This window comes from Aegilops tauschii, chromosome 1 (assembly GCF_002575655.3).
Source record: "Aegilops tauschii subsp. strangulata cultivar AL8/78 chromosome 1, Aet v6.0, whole genome shotgun sequence".
NCBI classification, from domain to species: Eukaryota; Viridiplantae; Streptophyta; class Magnoliopsida; order Poales; family Poaceae; genus Aegilops; species Aegilops tauschii.
Window position 1 is genome coordinate 461,732,270 of NC_053035.3, and position 24,742 is coordinate 461,757,011.

At 48.4% G+C, this 24,742-nt stretch overlaps 2 protein-coding genes across 2 annotated transcripts; one reads left to right on the forward strand and one right to left on the reverse strand.

The window, feature by feature from the left end:
* Window positions 1-9,616, forward strand: LOC109745361 (protein ANTHESIS POMOTING FACTOR 1). Its single transcript, XM_020304478.4, has 9 exons — window positions 1-325; window positions 433-533; window positions 7,673-7,846; window positions 7,936-8,035; window positions 8,160-8,276; window positions 8,359-8,496; window positions 8,618-8,699; window positions 9,158-9,207; window positions 9,279-9,616. Exons 1-9 carry the CDS (start codon window positions 251-253, stop codon window positions 9,402-9,404), a joined length of 963 nt encoding a protein of 320 aa, XP_020160067.1. The 5' UTR covers window positions 1-250; the 3' UTR covers window positions 9,405-9,616.
* Window positions 9,617-10,267: 651 nt separating this feature from the next.
* Window positions 10,268-13,958, reverse strand: LOC109745355 (farnesyl pyrophosphate synthase). Its single transcript, XM_020304471.4, has 12 exons — window positions 13,506-13,958; window positions 12,739-12,763; window positions 12,531-12,646; window positions 12,360-12,446; window positions 12,103-12,219; window positions 11,928-12,016; window positions 11,710-11,761; window positions 11,512-11,607; window positions 11,373-11,417; window positions 11,175-11,264; window positions 11,029-11,100; window positions 10,268-10,611 (listed from the first exon to the last, which is right to left on the reverse strand). Exons 1-12 carry the CDS (start codon window positions 13,641-13,643, stop codon window positions 10,483-10,485), a joined length of 1,056 nt encoding a protein of 351 aa, XP_020160060.1. The 5' UTR covers window positions 13,644-13,958; the 3' UTR covers window positions 10,268-10,482.
* Window positions 13,959-24,742: the final 10,784 nt, after the last annotated feature.

Below are 24,742 nucleotides of genomic sequence, written 5' to 3' on the forward strand. Positions count from 1 at the left end.
ACCGGCCGGCCCATCAGGCCCTTCTTCTCCCCGACGAGAGAGAGTTTGCTCCGGACTCGGGTTCTCTTCTCCCCTCGAGCTCCCACGCCGCACGCCCCTCATCTCCATCCCCTCCGTCTCCTCTCCCACGCGCCGCGGCAATCCCCACCACTCCCAACGTCACCGGCGCCAGGCCAGCTCCACCCAACATCCATCACCCAGAACACGAGATCCGAAAGGCGGGCGGGCGGCGGCGGCGGCGGCGCGGAGGATGGCGGCCACGCTGCCGCAGCTGGACGACGGCGTCGTCCGCGGCATGGCCATCGGCGCGGTCTTCACCGACTACGTGAGCTCCATTGCCTACCCCCCCCCCCCCCCCCCACCCCACCCCCATCCCGCCCCCTGTTTGTTCCTTCTGCCCACGCTAATCTGCCGCGGCGAATCCGTTGGCAGGCCGGGAAGATAAGCTGCCTCGATTTCCACCGCAAGGAGGACCTCCTCGTCACCTCCAGCGAGGACGACTCCATTCGCCTATACAACACCACCAGCGCCACGTGAGTCCGCCGCCCCCGCTTGGGTTTACATCTGCTCTGTTAGTGCTTCTGTCCGTGTTAACTGAACCTCGGTGTGCTAGAGAGGTCACATCATGTGGGCGGGAAGTGTCTGGGATCTACTGCATTTTGATTGTTGGCCTATAGATTTGAGTGGCAGTGCTGGGTTCTGCTGTTTGGGGATACCGGTAATGTGCTACTTTGATCTTAGTGGTGTCTAGCAGTGATGCCCCTGTGATTATGTTAGTAATAAAATTTATGGTGATTTGCTTCACAAGTAGGAGTACAACAGCATTAGGCCATTGACTATTTGTGATGCAAACCCCTAGTAATCTGATGTTGCATGTGTTAGACATAATTCTGTAGGATTACATGATAGGATCTTTAGGCCTAGGCATTAGATCCCAAAAATATGATTAAACAGAGAGGTAGATCTGCAGGGGCACAAACGTTGGTCCATGGCTCCGCCCCTTTACGTTACGTTATCCTTCCATCCCAGTGGGCCGTAGTCTCATAGATCAATTCCAACATTCCCCTCCTTGTTCGTTATGCTCAACTACTTTTGCCCATTGTCCATAGGAATAATATATGAAAGTAAGGTGTCACAACAACCAATGAAATGTCATTGAACCTCAATACTTATAGTACGCATCCTGTTTTGAAATGGAAAAACATTACTTATTGGGAGTAGTTCATGTTAACGGTCCCATAATTCTAGGATCGGAAGGCTTCCCATAATGCCATGCCGGCTACATGCTCATGAAAAATAGTGGGTGTTAAGCTTTTAGTGAGCGGATCCGCAAGCATACTTGTCGTACTAATATGCTTAACATAAATAGTTTGATCATGGATTCTATCTTTCACAACATGATACTGTTTGTCAATGTGCTTGGCAGCAACACTTAACTTGCTGTTGCTCGTATAGAAAACTACGAGTTCATTATCGCAGTATAATGTTAGTGGTTCAGGGATTTCTTACTAACCACACACCCGACAAAATCAGCGTATGAATAACCAACAACTTCCACTTTATCAGACCTTCTATACGTAAGCATGAAATCTTTAGTGCCTTGCACGTAACACAATACTTTCTTTGTGGCCTTTAAATTTATCAATGTTCAGAATATCGGTAACTGGTACCATATTGGTCGGGTGCTGAGTATGGATAAATCGGTGAATCACCCTATTAGCTGAATATATTAGTAACCCATTTATCGGTAGGTTAACCAGGGCCATATCTATACATCCTAGGCTTAATAGGTTAACTAGGGCCCTATTAACTGAATTAACTGGTACCATATTCAGCACAGCAGCAACACCAATGTTCCAAAGGAGAGCACAACAGCAGCAAGAACACAAGTGCAGAACAGCAGCAGTAGGAGTGTGGTACATAACAGAGGAGAGGGGTTTACCTTGCTGTTGCCTTGGCCAAAAAAGTGCCTGACAGTTTATCGGCCAACCGATAATTCAGCCTGACAGCCGATAAATCGGTTTGTCAGACTGATAAACTGCCCCTACCAGTTAATGAATCAAAGGCCTTTTCATATCGGAACGGGTCCGAATAGCGATTAACTGATTAACTGGCCGAGCTTTGGAACATTGAATATAACATATATGCAGATGTCCACTTCATTTTCTTTTATTTAAACCAGAAGTGCAGATGTCCACTTCATTTTCTTTTAGACCGGAAGTTCTAATAATCTTATCGAACTTGAGGTACCATTGTCAAGAAGTTTGCTTCCAGCCATAAATGGATTTCTTTAAATGATCTGCCATGTGTTTTTTCCTTCCATGGCAAAACCTTCCGGTCATGTCATGTACACATCTTCGTTCAAGAATGATGTCTTGACATCCATTTGATGTAGCTCTAAATCATAATGAGCTGCAAGTGCCATGAAAATTCTGAAAGAATCTTTAGATGGCACATGTGAGAAGGTCTCATTATAATAGATCATTCTCTTTGTGCGAAACCTTTTGCTACAAGTCTTGCTTTGAAGTTAGAACCTTTTGACGTCCCCTTTGGTATCATATTTGGTTTTTCAGACTCACTTGCAGCTTGCCTTTTTGCTCCATCAGAACTTCTACCAAGTCCCAAACATCATTTGAACTCATAGACTTCATCTCGTCTTTCATGGCAACCAACCATTTGGACGAGTTTTCACTTTCAGTGGCTTCCTTATATGAGACCAGATGTTCTACCTTCCCTATGTCATTTACATCCTCACTCATGTAAGTGACAAAGTCGCTTGGGATGGTTCCTTTCCCTTGTGATCTTCTCACGGGCTCATTACTTTGTACATTTCTTCTTGCACGGGGAGGACGAGGATTAACACCAGGTTGAGGATCATCAGTAGATTGAGAAACCTCATCATGCTTCAGGATCACTAGTAGGTGTCTCGTGCATATTACGCCTAGGGACAAAATTCTCTTGGATAATTGGGGATAGAACATACACCTGCTTCTCCTCAGATCAATTGCCCTAGCCTTTGTGACTACATTATCCTCAAAAACACCGCTTGCCCGATGTCCACAAACTTGGTGGTATGACATGGGCAACCCTTTCCTCTATGAGCTTACCCAATGAAAAATCAACTAATTGTCTTTGGGCCTACTTTTAAATTTGTGGATTCATACTTTAGCTTTAGCAGGGGCAGCCCCACACACGCAAGTAATTTGAGCTTGGTTTCTTGTCCACATCTCATAAGGTGTGCCCGTTGCTGACTTAGTTGAACAAGATTTAGCACATGCACGACTGGCTTTAATGCCCCCATCCAAAGGTTCACTGGTGATCTTGAGCAGCTAAGCATGGTTCACACCATATCCATAAGGGTGTGATTGCGACGCTCAGCCACGCCATTTTGGTGAGGTTCACCAGGTGTTAAATAATGAGTCCATTCACAGTTCGGAACTTGGTAATAAAGTTCCTAATCTACCTCTATGTTTAATCATGTTTAGGTGATCTAATGTCTAGGCCAAACATTCTATCGTAAAGAATTATGTCTTAACATTGGTATCAGAGCGTTCCATTCCCCCCTCGTAATGTGGCCCAAACGATGGTGCCATAATTTTGAAGAATTACTGACACCTTTCCATCTCTTCTCATCTTCCATTCATCACTCACATACGTAAAAATAATAATTAAGGAATAACATGTATAATTTGCCTCATCTGCCGCTGAGGCCAACATTTTTATTACACTGATTTAAAATGAATTGTTCGTTGCCAAACATGCATCCATACATGTCATCATCCACGCAAGAAACAGAAACTAAATTCCTACTTAACTAGATACATAAAGACCATTATTTCATTGAAGCCTGTAGCTGATGTGAAGCTCCAATGTGAGGGATCCTGCAATTTCAACATCGACTTCAATTCCATCAGCTACCTTAAGTTTTCTTGCCGCTTGAGTTATAATTTCGGTCGTAACGAATCCCTACATGGAGTTAGCAACATGAGCAGTTGCACCTGAATCAATCCACCATGACATTCTAGAGAAATCAACATAAATCATTTCATCATCAAAAGTTATTTCATCAATACCTTTTTTGTTAGCCATTTGAGAAGCCCAGACAATCCCTCTTAACATGTTCTGGGTGTTTGCAGAAGTTGCAGTCTCTCTCCATCAATATTCGTAGCATTAACATTAGAGGGAGCTGGAGGAGCCAAACGAGAGCAACTTGGCTCTTTACATCCTTGGGCTTTGGCTCATCTTTCTTGAAGACTTGCTTTTTGTTGAGCTTATGATTGCCATGGTTTCATTCTCTCTCTTTGCAGAGTTCACATGAAAAACATGGTCCTTTTGTTCGCCTCTCTGTTCAAGTTGCTCTCGTTCTGCTCCTCCAACCCTCTCTAATGTTAATGCTACGAATGTTGATGGAGAGAGACTTTGCATCTTTTCCAAACACCCAGGACATATTAAGAGGGATTGCCCAGACTTTCTCAAATGGCTCAACAAAAAAGATATTGATGAAATCACTTTTGTTGATGAAGCTCTTTAAGTTGATTTCTCTTGATTGTCATGGTAGATTGATTCAACTGCAACTGCTCATTTTGCTAACTCCTTGTAGGGATTCGTTATGACCCAAATTATAACTCACGGGACAAGAAAACTTAAGGTAGCTAATGGAATTGAAGTCGATGTTGAGACTGCAGATCTCTCACATTGAAGCAATAAATCATAACTATTGCCCGACTCCCCTTAGGAGCCGGAACCCTAAAACCCTAGCTGCCTCTCACCACCGCCGCCACCTCGCCCCGTGCAATCACGGCGCTGACGCGTCGCCGACCGCGCCCAACCTCTCGCCAACCCACCTCTCGCCCCTACAACCTACGGTCGAGACCCGGTAGGACCCTAGCGCCTCATCACTGTGGCTGATGCCCTGTCCTGCTGCGACGCCTACCCCAACTCGGACGCCATCGACCCCGCGGGGGCGGCCCTTTGCATCCGTTCGGGGCCCTCCTTCGCCCTCATTGAGGACATGCGCCGGGCCACCGCGGACGCTACGGACGCTCAGCTCCTTCGGCAGCGCCTCGACGCTGGCGACTTGGAGGAGCCATGGTGCTTGGCAGATGGCTTGCTCCTGCACGGGCGCCGACTTTTCGTGCCGGATCACGGCGACCTCCGTCACTAGGTCCTGCTGCTGGCCCACTCATCCGGCCATGAGGGCGTGCAGAAGACCCTCCACCGTCTCCGCGCCAACTTCTACATCCCCAGCGACCGGGCCCTGGTCCACGATTGGGTGCGGTCTTGCCTGACGTGCCAGCGCAACAAGACGGAGAAGCTGCGACCGGCCGGGCTGCTCCAGCCCCTGGAGGTGCCCTCTCAGGTTTGGGCCGACATCTCCATGGACTTCATCGAGGGCCTCCCCAAGGTGGGCGGCTAGTCCGTCATCCTTACGGTGGTCGACCGCTTCTCCAAGTACGCACACTTCATCGCGCTCGGCCATCCCTACACTGCCGCCTCCGTGGCGCGTGCCTTCTTCGACGGCACCGTCCGCCTACACGGGTTCCCCTCTTCGATCGTCAGCGACCGGGACCCGGTGTTCACTGGGCATGTCTGGCGCGATCTCTTTCGGATGGCGGGCGTGAAGCTGCGCCTGAGTACAGCCTTCCATCCTCAGACGGACGGTCAATCTGAGGTGGTCAACAAGGTGATTGCCATGTATTTGCGTTGTGTTACAGGTGATCGTCCCCGTGCTTGGGTGGACTGGCTCGCGTGGGCGGAGTACTGCCACAACACTTCATACCACTCCGCCCTACGCGCCACGCCTTTTGAGGTGGTCTATGGCTGACCGCCCCCGCCCATCCTATCGGTTGACCCCGAGACGGCGAAGACGGAGGCGGCTGGCGACCTTCTTCGCAGCCGGGATGAGATGCTTGCGGAGGTGCACCAACGACTTCTCCAGGCCCAGCAGCTGTCCAAGCACTACTACGACGCCCACCACCGCGAGGCGGAGTTCGCGGTGGGCGACTGGGTGTGGCTGCGCCTCCTTCACCGCTCCACGCAGTCCCTCGACCCGCGCGCGAAGCGCAAGCTGGGTCCTTGCTACGCCAGGCCATTTTCCGTGCTGGAGCGCATCAGAAAGGTTGCCTACCGCCTTCAGCTTCCGGCCGGTGCCCGCATCCATGACGTCTTCCATGTGGGGTTGCTGAAGCCCTTCCGTGGGGACCCGCCGGCGACCACGCCGGTGCTTCCTCCGACCTCCGACGGGCGCCTTCTTCCAGGACCGGCGAAGGTGTTGCAGGTCCAGCAGCGTCGCGGGGTGTGGCACTTGTTGATCCAGTGGCAAGGCCTTCCGGAGGAGGACACCACTTGGGAGCAGCTTGACGAGTTCCACCAACACTTTCCAGACTTCCAGCTCGAGGACGAGCTGTTTGCGCAGGCGGGGACAGATGTTATGACCGGCGTCACTTATAGCCGGAGGAGGCCCGTTGGGCGCGTCTAGTTAGGGGCTTAGCCCAACTTATCTTATTTTTATTAGCATCAAGGATTATATAAACAGATGTAAGGCTACCTTTTGGAATTAAGCAATAAGTCATAACTATTGCACGGCTCCCCTTAGGAGCCGGAACCCTAAAACCCTAGCCGCCTCTCACCACCGCCGCCGCCTCCTCCCGCGCGATCACGGCGCCGACGCGCCGCCGGCCGCGCCCAACCTCTCGCCAACCCACCTCTCACCCCTACAACCTACGGTCGAGACCCGGTAGGACCCTAGCTCCTATCATTCCGATACTAATGTTAGACATAATTCTTTACGATTACGTGATAGGATCGTTAGGCGTAGACATTAGATCACCTAAACATGATTGAATAGAGAGATTATTAGGAACTTAGGATCAGTTCTTTTGGGGCTTATGGGTGGCTGCCAAAATAAGCTGCCCCCACCCAGCTTATTCTGGCAGCCCAACCTAAAGTTTTACTCTAGAAGAAGCCTACTAATTAAAAGCTTATTTTAGCAGCCATCCATAAGCCTGAAAAGAACTGTCCCTTATTGCCAATGGGTGCAGCCATTGGCTTAGTGGGGCGATGTCCCGCGCCTGCTCGATGCAGGCGTGACATAGGCTCGGTGAAGATGTCGGTCGCGGGTACCGGCGATCATCTGGACGCCACTGGCACTGTTTGGTGCCGTCGGAGATGGCCTTCCTGTTGCAGCAGCGCCTCCCCTAGATCGGTTTAGGGGTTTGGGATGTGGGGAGCAGCAGAAAACTGTATGCGAACTGGTCATACGTACCCCCCCCCCCCCCTCTCTTTATATGGCCCTGGCGATCAGGCAGCCGAGACAACGTTGGTTCGCCCCTGATCAAGGCGCCTTAGTTTGGGGCGAGGGGCACGAACGTTGGTTCGTGGCCCTCCCCTTTATGTTACGTTATCCTTCCATCCCAGTGGGCCGTAGATCAATTCCAACAGCATGCTGGTCAGTACGATCCACTTAGATGATTTAGTGTTGTTTGTACTGAGTATTTGTTCATGGTTATGCTGCAGTATGCCATGGTCTTATTTTTTTTCCCTACTAGAGTTGTTTGTTTTTCTTTGTCAGATTTAACTTTTTTGTATGCGACCCTGCATGATGCCGGCATTTTGCTTTGTTTCATGCAATTGTGTCATTGACTATTATTGACGAATGCTAGAATTTTTTTAGGTTGTCGAAGACAACTTATCATAAAAAACATGGTGCTGACCGTGTCTGTTTTACTCATCATCCGAGTTCCATATTATGTTCATCAAGATACAATGTGGAGTCAGGAGAATCACTTCGTTACCTGTCATTGTATGACAACCGTTGCTTGAGATATTTCAAAGGACACAAAGACAGGTTCAACAAATTTTCCTTGGATTCTTGTTTGTAGCAACTATTTCAAGGGTCAGATGCTGAGGCCTGCATTCTTTTTTATGTCATTTCAGGGTTGTTTCACTATGTATGTCACCTGTCAATGATAGCTTTATGTCGGGGTCACTTGATCACAGTGTCAGAATATGGGATCTTCGTGTAAATGCTTGTCAGGTTTGGCCACAGAATCTGTTAATTTGATCACAAATAACTTCAATATGCATATTTTGTATTTAGTTGATGAAAAGTACCAATTTATCCTCTGAGTGCTTTTCATGCTTACACGTTTAGCATTCAGGGTATACTACGTCTGCGTGGTAGGCCTTCTGTTGCATATGATCAGCAGGGACTTGTTTTTGCTGTAGCAATGGAGGGAGGTGCTATTAAGCTGTTCGATTCTCGGTCATATGACAAGGTCTGTATTGAACTTGAATCTGGAAGTCATATATCTAGAAAGCATGTGAAATTCTTAATCTTGTGCAAGAAACCACTTTCAGGGTCCATTTGACACTTTCTTGGTTGGTGGAGATACGGCTGAAGTGTCTGACATTAAATTCAGCAACGATGGCAAGTCTGTGCTTTTGACTACAACTAACAACCATATATATGTTCTGGATGCATATGGAGGGGAGAAGGTCAGTTGGCGCTATAATTGCAGAGTTTTGCTTCAGATATCGAGCTGTAAAGTGCATATTTTCCTATATCTTATCATTAACAACATAACATATTAACTCATCTTTGTCTGTTATTTTGCAGAAGTGTGGCTTCAGTTTGGAGCCATCTCGCAACATAGCAACTGAAGCTGCTTTCACTCCAGATGGTCAATATGTAATTTCAGGTATTATTCAGTTTTTTCGTGCATCATCCTTAGGATATTCTGATGCATACTACCTCTAAACTTACCCACATGTTGACCTGTAATTAAGCCTTAGCGTGAAATATCATCTCAGTCTCACTTCTTTTCTACTTGTCGCCTTTTAATTTGGGAAGAGAGCTTATAAGATTCATCAATATATTTTTCACCTTGAACTTGTGTGTAGCTGTTTTATCAGCATTAGAGAGGCACTTGTAGTTATAGTTTTATATACTGCTTTCACGCCAAGTAAAAAGTTAAAAGATCATAGCGATGATAATACATCTGATATGGTGGTATGCTTCCCATTCTCACTTCTGGAGCACTATTGCTGAAAGTGAAACTTGGAAATGTCAAATTTGCTAGAATGCTTTAGAAAAAACACTGACCAGGCTGCGTGGCAAAAGCTGTTGCTGAAAATAACATACACATTGATGTTGCAGGCTCTGGTGATGGTACCTTGCATGCTTGGAACATCAATACAGTACAGGAGGTAGGTACCACTTTCTTAAACTTTGATCACAGCCCTGTGTTTTGTTGGCTTAATTTTTTTTCCTGTTGCAGATTGCCTGTTGGAACAGTCATATTGGTCCTATCACTGCTTTGAAATGGGCCCCTCGTCGAGCTATGTTCGCAACTGCATCAACCGCACTAACTTTCTGGATTCCCAACGAGTCCAGTTCGAGTTAGCTCCTTGAAAAGGAAGATGGAACGCGGAATACACTAACTTAACAAAAGGCTTGTATCATGTTCTTTCCTTGACAGGACAGGTACTATGTGTGAAGTATCACTTGCTTTATTACCATATATGTGGAAACAGTGATGTTGGTTCCCTGTAGCATGTATTGAAGTGCTCCCTTTATTTCTCAAGTACGTATATAATATTGCACGCTTGCCCATTATGTTCTCTTGTGGTTCCATCATCGTACATAAAATCACCCTGGATTCTTCCCCTGTGCTATCTTAATGCATTTGTCTTGGAGAATCAGGGAACTTGTTCGATATTCTTTTGTTGCTGGAACAGGGTAGACTTTTGCTGAGAATATCATAAGCTGTCCTCCTTATGTCGCTAAAGCTCTCAGATTCCTGATATTCATTATCACCCAAAGAAGATGAGGGCATAACCTTCTCTTTGTTTTGCTGAGTCATTATGTGGGAACCTGATCCTTCGTGTCACCTTGTTAGACACCTTGTTATTCTCAGAAAAGCCGCTGATTTAAACCATTGCTAACTTTATATTCTTAGAAAAGCAGATGATTTAAATCACTGCTGGCTTTTAAAAGGTGTTGATAATCCTGACTGTAAAACTTTTAAAAGATATCAGAACAATTACAGCAGCTTCACCTTGTAGAAGTTTTCAGTATCCTGGAGGAGGTTCTCTTAATGGTTGGATATTCAATCATGTGCGCCTTGGGGTAAGTAATCCCAAGCGCTCATCTTACATCCACCTGATTTCATGTCTATTTTGGCACTGATGATTTTCATTAGCAGTAGCTTGAAGAACTGCCATGGGAATACACCTGCTAACTTCTCTAATGCAACAATACAAGAAGAGACCAAACGAAAGGGCAGGGTGCACATTACAGAACCATCAGTCGTCTACACCAAAGCGGTCCATCAAACCCAAAATAGCGCCTTGCATCATTATTATTACTGGGAGCAGCAAGGCGCAACATACAACATGAAGCACTAAACCATAAAATCAACACCACTGGTCATCTATCAAACATGCCACAATGGAACATATTTCCTGCCCAAGAGACACCCCCTACTTCTGCCTCATGTAGATCTTGTGCAAGAAGGACTTCAGAACCTTCTGAACGGCAACGCTCGGCTGGGCTTCGATATCAGCAATCAGCTTCTTGTAGCTCTCGCTCTCGTACTCATGGAATACCGCCTGCAATACATAATAGTCAAACCAGTGGTTAGACAATGCCATATTTTGCAGAGTATGAGAATGCCAGTAGCTCTTATTATATGAGACACGATATTATTTTGACCGCTCCAGCAAGAAGTTTTCATCAGTAGACAATTATATTTGCTGACTATGAGAATCCAGTAGCTCTTATTATAAGACACAGGTAGATTATTTTGACAGGCCCAGCAGGGAGTTTTCCAAATGAAGTTTTGGTTTTCAAAGATACGAGGAATAATTTGATGAATACTTAGTAAAACATTTCCTGTGGGCATGTTATCAAAACTAAACATGCTTAAGTGAATGAAATGGATTGATGCGTTATACTCTGATTCATAGTTCTACTAAATCCATTACAGTCCACATATAAATATAACAGGATTAAGAGTTAAGACAAACCTCAAGGTTAAGTTCTTTGTAGAGATCCTTCACTTTTGCCACGCATGCTGGATCTTTCTTTCCATAGTTTTCCTGTAGAAGCATTAACTGTTCAGTGACAGCCTCCATATTATCACGAAGGGCAAAGTAGTGCAAAGGTGACTCACAAATAGAATGCTCTTTTGGCTCTCATCAGCACGCTCAAGAGCTTGGACAACTAGCCAGGAGCACTTGTAATCTTCAATGTCGGTGCCAATCTATGGTAAGACTCAACATTGATCAAATTGCAAGAGCTAAATAGAACATATCAACAATATAACGATTGCCATTCATTTTGAAACAGGCACATGCAGTAATGCACTAACCTTGCCAATAAATTCAGGATCACCATAACAGTCTAGATAATCATCCTGTAATCAGAAAATGTATATTTATGCTAAGTAGACTAATGGTGGTCGCAGCCAAAAGATTCATATCATAATGTGTAGCAAAAAGAGGAGTTACCTGAACTTGGAAGTAAGTTCCCATCTCAACAAGTATGTTCTCTACAGCACTGTAGTTCTCCAAACTCTCGCCGGAGAGTAGCAGCGCACATGCAACCTTTCATAAAGCAGCAGATCAGCACCAGTTGAATCAGTATCAATTGCCAGAACAGAGATGTGTACAGAGAAGATAAAAGAAAACATGGAATGATCATTTTACCGGCAGATAAAATGAATAGTAGGCTGTCTTGAATTGAACAATTCGGCGGTGGCTGCAAAATTATCAGAGCTTCATATTAACAATAAACAAAGGGTATATCACACATCGATTATTACCAAGAAATATCAGACAACAAAAGAAGACTTGTGCTCCTAAATTTATGCGCGATGAAGCATGCTAAAGAAGTTTGTCTCAGAGTTGGCACAACATTAACTTACACTCCAATGTTATATTTCGTTAGATCTTTTTCTCCCTCGTGGGTTGTAATAAGGTCCAGCATTTGACCAGAAGCTGTCTTGAACTCAACCTGGAAAAACATGACAAGGTAATCACCACCTGTAATGATCCACAAGTTCAGACTGCACATGTTTCCTCAGCATAATATTTACTTACCTCGTTGAATAAATCAAGGAGATCGGCATAGTAAGGCTTCTTCTTAAAGTGGAGCCGAAGCATTCTCGAAATATGGTTGCGAAGGAGAATCCCATCATTTACAGCAATCAAGCCAACCTAGTTTATCAGAAAAGGGCAGCATTAGGGATAAGTTTATTTGTAAAATTGGGAAGAAGGGACTACAGAATGTTCTTGAATGAAGACAAATGAGTTTTTTGAACACTGTAGCTGGAAAGGGCAATTTAGTTTTCACTAACCTGAGACACCCTAAACCAACAAGGCTGCCCACGTCGAGTGTGGGAGTCGTCCATGATATCATCGAGCACAAGAAAGAAGGCTTGAAGCTACACAGACAGCAGCAAATCTTAAGGGGGGCAATTTTGGTTGGTTCAAATTCACCGGAGCAACACTGAGAGACGAGGAATTACCCATTCAATGCACCAACCGAGAGTGGAGGCAAGAAACATCTCCTCCTCAGTAAGAACATCGACGCCTTTCAACAGCTTATAGCTGTCGACCACGGAGAGCCCACGGTTGCACTTTCCTGTCATTAGCAACAACAATGGGTTAGAAACGCGGTAGCTTCTTGTAGTACCACTTGAGAAGAAAACCTGTAGCTCGAATTCATCTCCCCACCTCCCAGTACATTGTAGTCCAGCATCTGCTCCGAAAAAGAAGATAAAGGCACAATGCGTTAAAAATAGCAGAACTGAACTAATAAGAAGATTATTGTTCATCCAGTCTCTGTCTGGAGTATCTTACTGAGAGTTTTAACATAAAAAGTAAATACAGCATGCAAGATCCAACATCATGCCTACACATTAATGACAGGGAAATGGATCTCCACACATAGAAGTAAATAATGACTACGCATGCTCTGTTTTAATAACAGTATGATAATCCACTTTGAAGAATTCGAATCAAACAGAAACGATTGCTACGTATTTGACATTCTGCCCTTCAAATTTTGACTATACTAATAGCAACTTGTGAGCACCATCTTCCTCTTAACCTAGAACGGCCCTCCAGCAGATCACTTGCAATTGGAAAACATTTAATTCTACTTATTAACTGTGCAGGAGCTTCAGATTTCCGTTTCTCTACTTGCTAAATACGATCCAGCCTCCCGCAGCAAACCGACGTCTATGGGTACTAAGCCAAATTAATTGCTGATTCAGCCTTGGGCAGCAAACCAACGCACTAATAGTAGTACTAGCAAGCCAAATTGATTGCGCTCCCGCCCATCAAGGAGCCGATCTCGCGCCAGCTGATCCAGCTGAGTCAAATCTTAACAGCAGCAAACCCCAGCAGAACCCAGCAAGGAAGAAGGAGCTGGAGCCAGCGGGACGAAACGCCGAGGAAAGCGGAAGCAGAGGAGGAGGGAGGGAGGGAGGGAGCATTACGCGGTCGATCCACTGGCGCGACGACTCCGTGTACTCGAAGGCGGGGTCCCTGAGCAGCTCCGCCTTGAGCGCGTCGTAGATCCGCGCGAACGCCGCCTTGTTCTCCCCGCCCCCGCCGTTCACCGCCGCCGCCGCCATTGCCTCAAACAGGGGAGGGCAGGGCAGCCGAGGAGGGAGTAAATCGGCCGAGAGGGAGGGAGGGAGAGTGACCTCAGTACGGCTGCGCTGGGAGAGAGGAGGGGGGCGGATGGCGGGTGGCGGCTGCGAGGGGCGCGGGACTATTTTAGGGGCGGGGCTGCGACGGCGACGGATGATGGGTGGAGATCGCGATGGTATGGAGCTCGGAGCACTGGCCAGTATTTTATACTGCTACGAGTAGTACAGTAGAGAGGGGGGGGGGGGGGGGGGGGGGGGGATGGAAGACGATGCGTGCGAAGCGCGCACGCGAGCAGTAGCCCGTCCGTTTGTCGTGCGCGATCTGGATCTGTACCGCTGCCGTGCTGGAAATTTGGGACTACACGCGTGGGTTCGCAGTTCGAATCCGCGTAATTTATAAATAGTTTTCCAGCGCGTTCGCCGCTGGCCCGGCCGGAGCTGGTTGGCCTTTGCTTTGCCCTCTACTAGCAGCCGTCCGACCACTGACTTTGTTGCACTAAAAAGGAAAATCTGACGACTAATTCGACTAATCAACATGCCGTGTTTGAATGAATGAATGAATGAATTACGGGCGTTTAGATCACGGGCTTCGCTGGTCGGGAACGAAATACAGGGGAAAACAACGCGATATTTTTTCATAAAAAGGTTCAACGTGTTAATCGACGAGGCGTGCTCGAAAAAAGTTAGGTGGCGTCGGATCGATAATCCCGAACTAGTTTTGGTAACTGAGAACGAAATATGGCGAAAACAAGGTGTCGTCAATCTAAAAAAAAGGTGTCGTCTCATAAAAAAGGCTAACGGAGTCTGTCGGTTGCACCGCGGAAACACCGAGTGCGGGTAGGTTGATCACGCGACGCAACAGGGACCACGTTGGTGGACCCACAGAAGCATCACAAGTGGGTCATAGGTGCCGATAAAGTCACGCAAGGGGGTGGAAACGGGTGGATCACACAAATGGGTGCAAACCGACGGGCCGTGGGCTTGCTATATTTCCCTTTTTGCCGATAGCGTCACGCAAGGGGGTGCAAACCGACGGGTTGGGGGGGGGGGTGTTATATTTCTCTTGCTGATACTGTCACGCAAGGGGGTGCAACCGACGGGCCGAGGGGTTGTTATATTTCCCTGTTTACTGATAACATCACGCAAGGGGGTGCAAATGGGAGGATCACGCAACGTGGTGCAAACGATTGGATCACACAAAGGGGTGCAAACCGATGGGTCATGGGCTTGTTACACTTCCTTTTTGCCGATAGCGTCACGCAGTGGGGTGGAAACGGGTGGATCAAGCAAATGGGTGCAAACCGACGGGCCGAGGGGGGTGTTATATTTCTCTTCTTGCTGATAGCGTCACGCAAGGGGGTGCAAACCGACGGGCCGAGGGGTTGTTATATTTCCCTGTTTACTGATAACATCATGCAAGGGGGTGCAAATGGGAGGATCACGCAAAGTGGTGCAAACGATTGGATCACACAAAGTGGTGCAAACCGATGGGTCATGGGCTTGTTACACTTCCTTTTTGCCGATAGCGTCACGCAGTGGGGTGGAAACGGGTGGATCAAGCAAATGGGTGCAAACCGACGGGCCGAGGGGGGGGTGTTATATTTCTCTTCTTGCTGATACCGCCACGCAAGGGGGTGCAAACCGACGGGCCGAGGGGTTGTTATATTTCCCTGTTTACCGATAACATCACGCAAGGGGGTGCAAATGGGAGGATCACGCAAAGTGGTGCAAACGATTGGATCACACAAAGGGGTGCAAACCGATGGGTCATGGGCTTGTTACACTTCCTTTTTGCCGATAGCGTCACGCAGTGGGGTGGAAACGGGTGGATCAAGCAAATGGGTGCAAACCGACGGGGCGGGGGGGGGGGGGTGTTATATTTCTCTTCTTGCTGATACCTTCACGCAAGGGGGTGCAAACCGACGGGCCGAGGGGTTGTTATATTTCCCTGTTTACCGATAACATCACGCAAGGGGGTGCACATCGGAGGATCACACAAAGTGGTGCAAACGATTGGATCACACAAAGGGGTGCAAACCGATGGGTCATTGTGACGCCCGGATGATTAAACTACAGTAATCCCATGTTAATGGTGCCATGTCATCACATTACTGTTGCTAATCCTCGGTTGATCCAAGTCACAATCCAAATCCAAATTTATCAGACAAGCAAAATAAAATGTTCAAAGTGTGGAAAATATACCATAACTAATTATGGTGGTGACCCAACATTTTTGTAAGGTGTTTAGATGCCCTAAACTAAGTAGAACAGGGACTAAAACAATTCATTAAATGCGTTTTGAATAATAGTAATTGCAAAGTATTTTATTTAAATACTAAACTAATTGTGGCAGTGACATAATTGTTACTGGTAACTTAGGGGCTAGTATTATGTTTTATAAAGCTAAAACTATTAAGAAGATAATGTAAAACAGTAAACAAAAAGATTAAGAAAAGGGAAAAAATGAAAACAAAACAAAAACCCGCTGCCCCCCCGGGCCTCGGCCCACCCCAGCCGGCCGGCCCAACTCCCCACACCCCCTGGCCTATAACCCCAACTCCCCCCAACCGAACCCTAGAAGCAACCCCCCACTCCCCCACGATCTCCACCCTCTCCCTCCAGCGCCGCCAGGGGAGAGCCCCGCGCGCGACCCCCCACCTCTCTCGCTCGCTGACACGCCCCCCCGATCTGAACTGGGGCTCGGCCCCAACACCTCCCGTCGCCCTCACCGTGACGCTGCCGCTCGATGGCCTCGTCACCGTCGCCACCCCCGACCGCCCCGGGACCACTTGCCCTGACGTTGCCTCGCCGCCTCGTCCGTACCATCAACGCCCGATCCCGCGCCCCCGACGCTGGCGCCCATCCCCGTCGCCTCCTCACCCCTTCTTCTCCGTCGCACGACGCCCGCCTGAGGCCTCTGCCTCGCCGTCGTCGACCAACGTCGTCGTCGCCGGAAACGCATCCCCGGCCCCTCCCCGAGCCGACTTTTGCACAACTACAGGCCCCGGTGAGGCCTCGTCCGTCTTCGCTCCGTTCCCCTGTGATCCGGTCGCCGTAGGTCGCCTCCCGCACCCCCCTCTCTGGCCACCTCTTGCGGTCACCGCCCCGCACGCGCCCGGTGGCCATGCTCGCACCCCGGACGCACCCCGGCCGCGCACGCCGCTCCCTGGACGTGCCCAGGCGCGCGCCCGCCGCCACCCGCGCCTCTGTTCGCTCCCGCCCGAGCCCGCCGATGGCTGCGTCGCCCACTGCTTTCCCCCGACGCCGCTTTTGACCGCACCGCAACCGCCTCCCCGCCCGCTACCCAACGCGCCCCGCCGCACCGGTTTTCATCGCCGGAAATGGCCGGCCGGCGAGCCCTGCCGTGGCCGTCGGTGCGCTCCAGCGCCCGCACGCCCGTGGCCATGCGGGCGGGCGCCGGCCCCTGTTTCGCCTGTCGCCCGATTGGCCCCAGTAGGCCACTGACCGCTGGGCCCGGCCCCCTGTTAAAAAAAATATAAAATATAAAAAATAAATATAAAAACAATTAATTAATTAGTTAATTAATTAACTTAAATTAACCTTGCTTAATTAACCTAACCACATAATTAGTCTTAACTAAACTGTTAGGTTAGCTGTGGTGTCAATGACAGATGGGCCCCACAGGCCCTTTTGACCAGTCAATCCAGTCAGAGTTGACTGTTGACCCTGCTGACATCAGCATGACGTCATGCTGGCACAATAAGTCCTTTTTGAATTAGAGATAATTTCAGAAATGTTTAAAAGCTTTAGAAAATCATATAAATTAATCCGTAACTCGGATGAAAATACTTTGTACATGAAAGTTGCTCAGAACGACGAGACGAATCCGGATACGCTCTCCGTTCGTCTGTCGCATGCCCCTAGAATAACGAACATGCAACCTTTCCCCTCTGATTCATCTGTCCGAAAATGCCAGACTTCGGGAAAACTTTCCCGGATGTTATTCCCCTTCGCCGGTATCGTGTAGCACTGCGGTAGAACCCCCTAGCACCGCGTATCGTCTTGTCATGCATATGTTTGCTCTGTATTTACTATTTCTTCTCCCTCTTCTCTTCGGTAGACTCCGAGACTGATGCTACCCCTGTGATCGACTACGTCGACGACGACCCTTCTTCCCTTTCATCGGAGCTTCCAGGCAAGCCCCCCTTTGATCATGCCGATATCGCCCATTCCATTCTCTCATGCTTGCATTAGATTTTGCTACTGTAATTGATTGCTCCTATTCTGATGCATAGCCTGCTTTTGTACCTGCTATTGTTACCTACCTGCTTATCCTAAACTGCTTAGTATAGGTTGGATAGTGATCCATCAGTGACCTCCACCTTGTCCTTGTTGCCCCTGCTTCATCATCGACGACTCGATCAACGTGATCGACGACCAGAGCCCGACACCTCACATCACATCACGCCCCTTTTGTTGCTCGACTCTGCAGAGCTACTATCGAGTGCCGAGGGTGATCCCTCATAACGCACTCCTGATGATAATTCTGTAGTGTAGCTATTCGGTCGTGGTCATCGAGGGTGATTTCCTCTTTCACCATTCCTGATACGGCTCTGTCGTTCAACACCTCAAGTGTGAACCTCGAGGGTGGTCCCTCTTATGTTCACCTTGATGATTACATTGAGTGGAATCCACCGGGGGTGATTCCTCGGGTTTTCCCCTTGATGTCTGGACACACGGTTACCTTGACTTTACTTGAGACATTGGTGAAAGTCGAGCGGGCCCGGAGAGCACCTGAGGAGTTGTTACGGTGGCGGCTGGCTGTTTAGCGGTATCACCCGGGAGGGGGTGATAGCTCCGGACTTGTCCCGACAGCCGTCGCTTCTTTTAATAATGCACTAACAGGTTTGGGTATTTGTTCTGAATTGGCCTTTGGCCTTTACGCACTAACCACCACGCGAGAATAGTTATGGGCCTCGACGTCGCAGTATCAGCCGAAGCTTTGTCAGACGTCCAGTTCAGCATGGCGGCACGGTCGGATCGTGCTGGCCATCCGAGGCGGTGCTGGTATCCACCCTGCGCGCAACGACCCAGAGTGCAACGGGCGATGGGCCCAAGACCCCGGGGCGCTTAGGATGTAGACCGGCAGGGACCTCTCTGCTGAGCCTAGGTAGGGTTGCGACGTGTTGATCTTCCGAGGCCGGGCATGACCCAGGAAAGTGTGTCCGGCCAGAGTGATCGAGCGTGTTGGGTAACGTGGTGCACCCCTGCAGGGAAGTTATCTATTCGAATACCGTGTCCACGGTAATGGACGTTCAGACTTGTATCCTGATCTTATACAACTAGAAATGGATACTTGATATGTGATGGATATGTGGCTCCGAGATTGCTTTCTCGCAGGGAGTCGAGGAAGGATCTCTGGGCGTTAATGTTACAACATGTTTGTTAAATATAAACTGCTATTCTTTACTCTTCTACATGATGCAAGATGCTTGGAGCTGTTTGAAGATGCTTGTCACGCCCAATATGCGACCCTATCCGAGAGGAACTCGAAGGTCCCACCAAGGATAGACCCGCATATTGAAACGCTTTTGCAAGGTGGATATCATTACATCAACATTACTTAATAGATGGGGATACATACAAAAGGCATACAAATGCCGCAAGAATACATCAATACAACATACATAAGATCAACATCCGACTACGGATGAAACTCAAACAGAAGCTCAAACGACATCCACCCTGCTAGCCCAGGCTGCCGACCTGGAACCTATCCCCTGATCGAAGAAGAAGCAGAAGAAGAACTCCAAAACAAGTAACATCGCTCTCGCGTCGTGATCATCGCAAAACCTGTACCTGCAACTGGTGTTGTAGAAATCTGTGAGCCACGAGGACTCAGCAATCCCATTACCATGGGTATCAAGACTAGCAAAGCTTAATGGGTATGGAAAGGATAAGTGGTGAGGTTGCAGCAGCGACTAAGCATATGTGGTGGCTAACATACGCAAATAAGAGCGAGAAGAGAAGCAACGGAACGGTCGTGAAACTAGCAATGATCAAGAAGTGATCCTGAACTCCTACTTACGTCAAACATAACCCAAAAACCGTGTTCACTTTCGGGACTCCGCCGAGAAGAAACCATCATGGCTACACACGCGGTTGATGCGTTTTAATTAAATCAAGTGTCAAGTTCTCTACAACCGGACATTAACAAATTCCCATCTGCCACATAACCGCGGGCACGGCTCTCGAAAGGTTATACCCTGCAGGGGTGTCCCAACTTAGCCCATTATAAGCTCTCACGGTCAATGAAGGATATTCCTTCTCCCGGGAAGACCCGATCAGTCTCGGAATCCCGGTTTACAAGACATTTCGACAATGGTAAAACAAGACCAGCAAAGCCGCCCGTTGTGTCGACAATCCCGATAGGAGTCGCACGTATCTCGTTCTCAGGACACACCGGATAAGCGAAGCGTACAGGTACCGACGTAACCCAAGTTGCCAAGGGATGGTCCCGCACGGTGCTCTAGTTTGGACCAACACTTAGACAAGCACTGGCCCGGGGGGGGGGGGTAAAAATAAAGATGATCCTCGGGATGCGCGACTCCCAAGGGAAAAGGCTAGGTGAGGCAAATGTAAAACCAAGGTTGGGCCTTGCTGGAAGAGTTTTATTCAAAGCGAACTGTCAAGGGGGTCCCATAAATCACCCAACCGCGTAAGGGACGCAAAATCAAGGAACATAACACCGGTATGACGGAAACTAGGGCGGCAAGAGTGAAACAAAACACCAGGCATAAGGCCGAGCCTTCCACCCTTTACCAAGTATATAGATGCATTAATTAAATAAGAGATATTGTGATATCCCAGCATAAACATAATCCAACATGGAGCAATCTTCATCTTCACCTGCAATTAGCAACACTATAAGAGGGGCTGAGCAAAGCGGTAACATAGCCAAACAACGGTTTGCTAGGAAGGGTGACAAAGGTTAGAGGTTCATGGAAATTTGGGAGGCTCGAAGAGCAAGTGAATAGGTAGCGCTGCATAGCGATAGAACGAAGCAACTAGCATAGCAATGATATTAATGAGATCCAAGGTGACGGTCATCTTGCCTGAAATCTCGCCAAGAAGAAGAACGAGTCCATGAAGAAGATAAGCCACGAAGACGAACGAATCCTCACGATCGCAACGACACGGGAACTATCGAGAAGAAGCACACAACATGGTAAACACACCACACATGAACAAGGCATGATGCTCAAACAAGTATGATGCATGACAAGGCTACATGAAGCTACTCATGGCAAGAGATGATGCATACAAGAGCAACACATCAAAGCAAGTTTAAATGAGGCCGGAACTAACATATAACAAATCCGGTAAGTCCTCATATGCAAGTTTCGAAATTGGTCCAGATCTGAATTGTTCAAGTTGTTAAACAACAAGTTAAGATGCACCAAGATGATCTACACAAAATTCTAGTCAAGTTACATATAAAGTTCATTAGATTCGGAGCTACGGCCTAGAAGATATGAGCAAAAACAAGTTAAGCATGGCATTGATGCAAAATGCATTCAAACATCAAGCAAACACATTCAAAACATGGATCCAACAAGTTAACATGAATCTACATGCAATTCTAAGCAAGTTTGATATAGAGCATGCTCAAAACGGAGCAACGGTGCAACACATACACTCCAAACAAGATATAACAACAATCTGTCCAAAACAGCAACTAGGCATCTTGCAAGCATCAAAACAATATGCTACAGCATCCCAACATAAAAACAAAAGGCATGGACATGATGTACAGGTAAAGAAAAACAAAACATGAACACTGAGCTATCTCCAGAAAACAATATAACATGCTCAAAAGGACATGGAAAGATTGCAAATAATAACAGTTTCACAGACTTGGCAGAATATCACTGGACATGGCAGAAATAACATCAGGTTACAAAGTTTAGAGCTATCAAACAACATGCTACAGGAACTGATCATGGCAAATGAAAGCATGGCATGATTCTAATCAAAGCATATAACAAATGTCCCTTACTGAACATGAGCCAAAAAGGCACAGAAGATATGATGGAATCCATGTAAACATAGCAAGTGACATGACAGATTCAGACTTGTGAAAATAACAGCTCATGGCAGAAACAACGATAAGTAGGCATGTTGGTGAGCTTGAACCACTCACCACAGATCATTACATGGCATGTCAAGGCATCCAACAGTAAGATGACATAATTATGAAGCTAAACATGGCAAGAGAAAGATCATAGGATGCATGGATCACTAGCAAAACACATGGCAAAACTGGACCTCATGTTAACAGGCTGACAACAACATTATTTATCAATTTGAGAGCAAGATAACAACAAGCTACAACAGACTATAAATACAAATAAGGGCATGGATGGATAGAGCATAATATTTATAACAAAACACCCTTAGTGAACATCTTCAGATTATGCATAGAACTCATGATGGCAGCAGGTTTACATGGCATCACAATGTTACAGCTACAGACTTACCAGAAATGACTTGTCACAGAAATCAGCAACATCACGGAGGCTACTTTGCATGCTTGTGCTAGTCACCACATAGATCCTAAAAATACAAGAGAAGCACCCCTGTAAAGACGGCATGATGTATTTCAAAATACATGTAGAGCTCATGTTCATAAGATGCACACATCAAATGCAACAAAAATGACAAAACAACAAGTTCTGATAACAGTCAGCAATTAACATCTTATAGCACTCTTGCAACAATGATTAGGGCATCAAGATGATCTCAAACAAGCATGGTGCAATGGAACAAAGTGAAGAGCATCTCACAATGAACATTTTGATATATTACACGCACAAAACAGAGCTACAGTCATGGAGATATGGCATGGAAAACATGTGCACATGATGTTGAATTCCAGGGACTTCGCAGTTTTCGAAAAAAACCCAGAGTGAGCGGTGGATAGTTATCCGACGCACGGGCGGGATTTAGCGGGCGCTCACCATGGGCCAATGGGCCGGTCGGTGCTGGGCTAGGCCGAAAGAGGCGGCTCTGGGCCGACGGGGACGGAGCTGGGCCGGCCCCACGCGGTGGCCCACGTGGGCGAGGGAGCGAGGAGGCGCGGTCCTCCCTTCCCGAACGGGGACGAGGCCGGCGGCGCCGGCGGCCAACGGCGACAGAGGGCGGCGGGTCTCGGCAATGGGGCGTGGAGGAGGCCAGATCCAGCGAGGGGAGGCCGGATCCGGGCGTCGGGAGCCCATTCCCGGCGGCGGCGGGGTCTGGCAGGCGGGGAAGGCCGGCGGCGAGGAGCTCCTGCGGGAGAGAGAGAGTGAGGTAGCGAGAGGGAGAGAAGGAGGAGAAAGGAGAAGGGGCGACGGCGACTTGCCTGAGGGCCGGTGGTGGCGGAGCCAGCCGGCGGCGGGGCTCAGTCGCCGGAGACGGGCGGCGAGGAGCTGGAAGGCGCGGGGGCGAGGCGCTGGTTCGGGGCGCGGCTGCGGGGGAGCGGGCGCGCCGGGCCCAGATGCGGCCCGGGCGGGCCGGTTGCGGGCTTCCGCGGGCCTCGACGGCGGGGAGGACGCGTGGCGCTCTCCCGTTGGCTGGGAGGCGACTGGAGCGGCGGCGTTGGCGAGTGGGGCGGCGCCAAGTGGCGGACGGGAGGTGGCCGGCGCTGAAAACGAGGAGGCAGCGGTGGCTGGCTGCGGGAATTGAGGAGGGGGTAGGTAGGAGGCCAAAAATGGAGAGAGGGGGTGTATATATAGGGAAGGTTAGGGTTTGAGGGGGTTAGGAGGGGTTTTTGGAGCCTCCAATCTCGATCGGACGGTCCGAGACAGAGGGGGGCTTCACTGACGGGTTGGAGGGCTGTGTAGAGTGGCTAGGGAGAGAATAGAGGAGAGGCCCGACAGCAGTTTCGGAGACCGAAACGCCCGACAAGTAAACCGGCAACGGTGCCACTACGAATGACGGTTGGGCTATCAAACGAGCTCCGAATGCGACGAAACTTGACAGGCGGTCTATCTACACTATAATAAGACCACACATCAAGTTTCATCCCATTCCGAGAACATCTTTTGGCCACTAATAAAATAATATTTCGGAGGTGCTGCGGGCGCGTGTGGGGGTGTCAAATCGCGAAACGGACAACGGGGAAAAGGACCGGATGCAAGTTTTGAAAAACATTCGGATGAAATGCAGATGATGACATGGCAAAGTGCAACACGCAAGCGAATGACATGGCAACGACGGCGAATAACTGGATGGCACCTGGCGCATCGGATCCGGGGCGTTACAATGCTAGTCTTCGATAGGCTAGGCCTTCCCCTCTATTCTGGCATTCTGCAGTTCAGTCCACAGATACAACCCTTCCATTTGATACCAATGCATACTTAGTATAGATCTGATGCTTGCGAGTACTTTGGATGAGTACTCACGGTTGCTTTGCTACCCCTTTTCCCCGTTCCTTCTTCTTTCCGGTTGATGCAACCAGATGGTGGATCCCTGGAGCTAGATGCTACCGCCGACGGATACAACTACATGGAGACCGCCGACGACTAGGAGTAGTTAGGAGGTCCCAGGCAGGAGGCCTTGCCTCTTCGATCGTGTTGCTTTTGTACTAGCCTTCTTAAGGCATCCTTGTCTAACCTTATGTCTGTACTCAGATATTGTTGCTTCCGCTGACGCTTGTATTCGAGCTTCTGTATTCGAGCCCTCGAGGCCCCTGGCTTGTAATATGAAGCTTGTATTATTTCTATTTGTGTCTAGAGTTGTGTTGTGATATCTCCCCGTGAGTCCCTGATCTTGATCGTACACATTTGCGTGTATGATTAGTGTACGGTCGAGTCGGGGGCGTCACAGTCATGGGCTTGTTACACTTCCTTTTTGCCGATAGCGTCACGCAGTGGGGTGGAAACGGGTGGATCAAGCAAATGGGTGCAAACTGACGGGTCGTGGACTTGTTATAATTCCCTTTTTGCCGATACCGTCATGCAAGGGGGTGCAGATGAGTGGATCACGCAACGAGGTGCAAACCGACGGGCCGTGGGCTTGTTATATTTCCCATTTTGCCGATACCGTCACGCAAGGGGATGCAAACGTGTGGATCACGT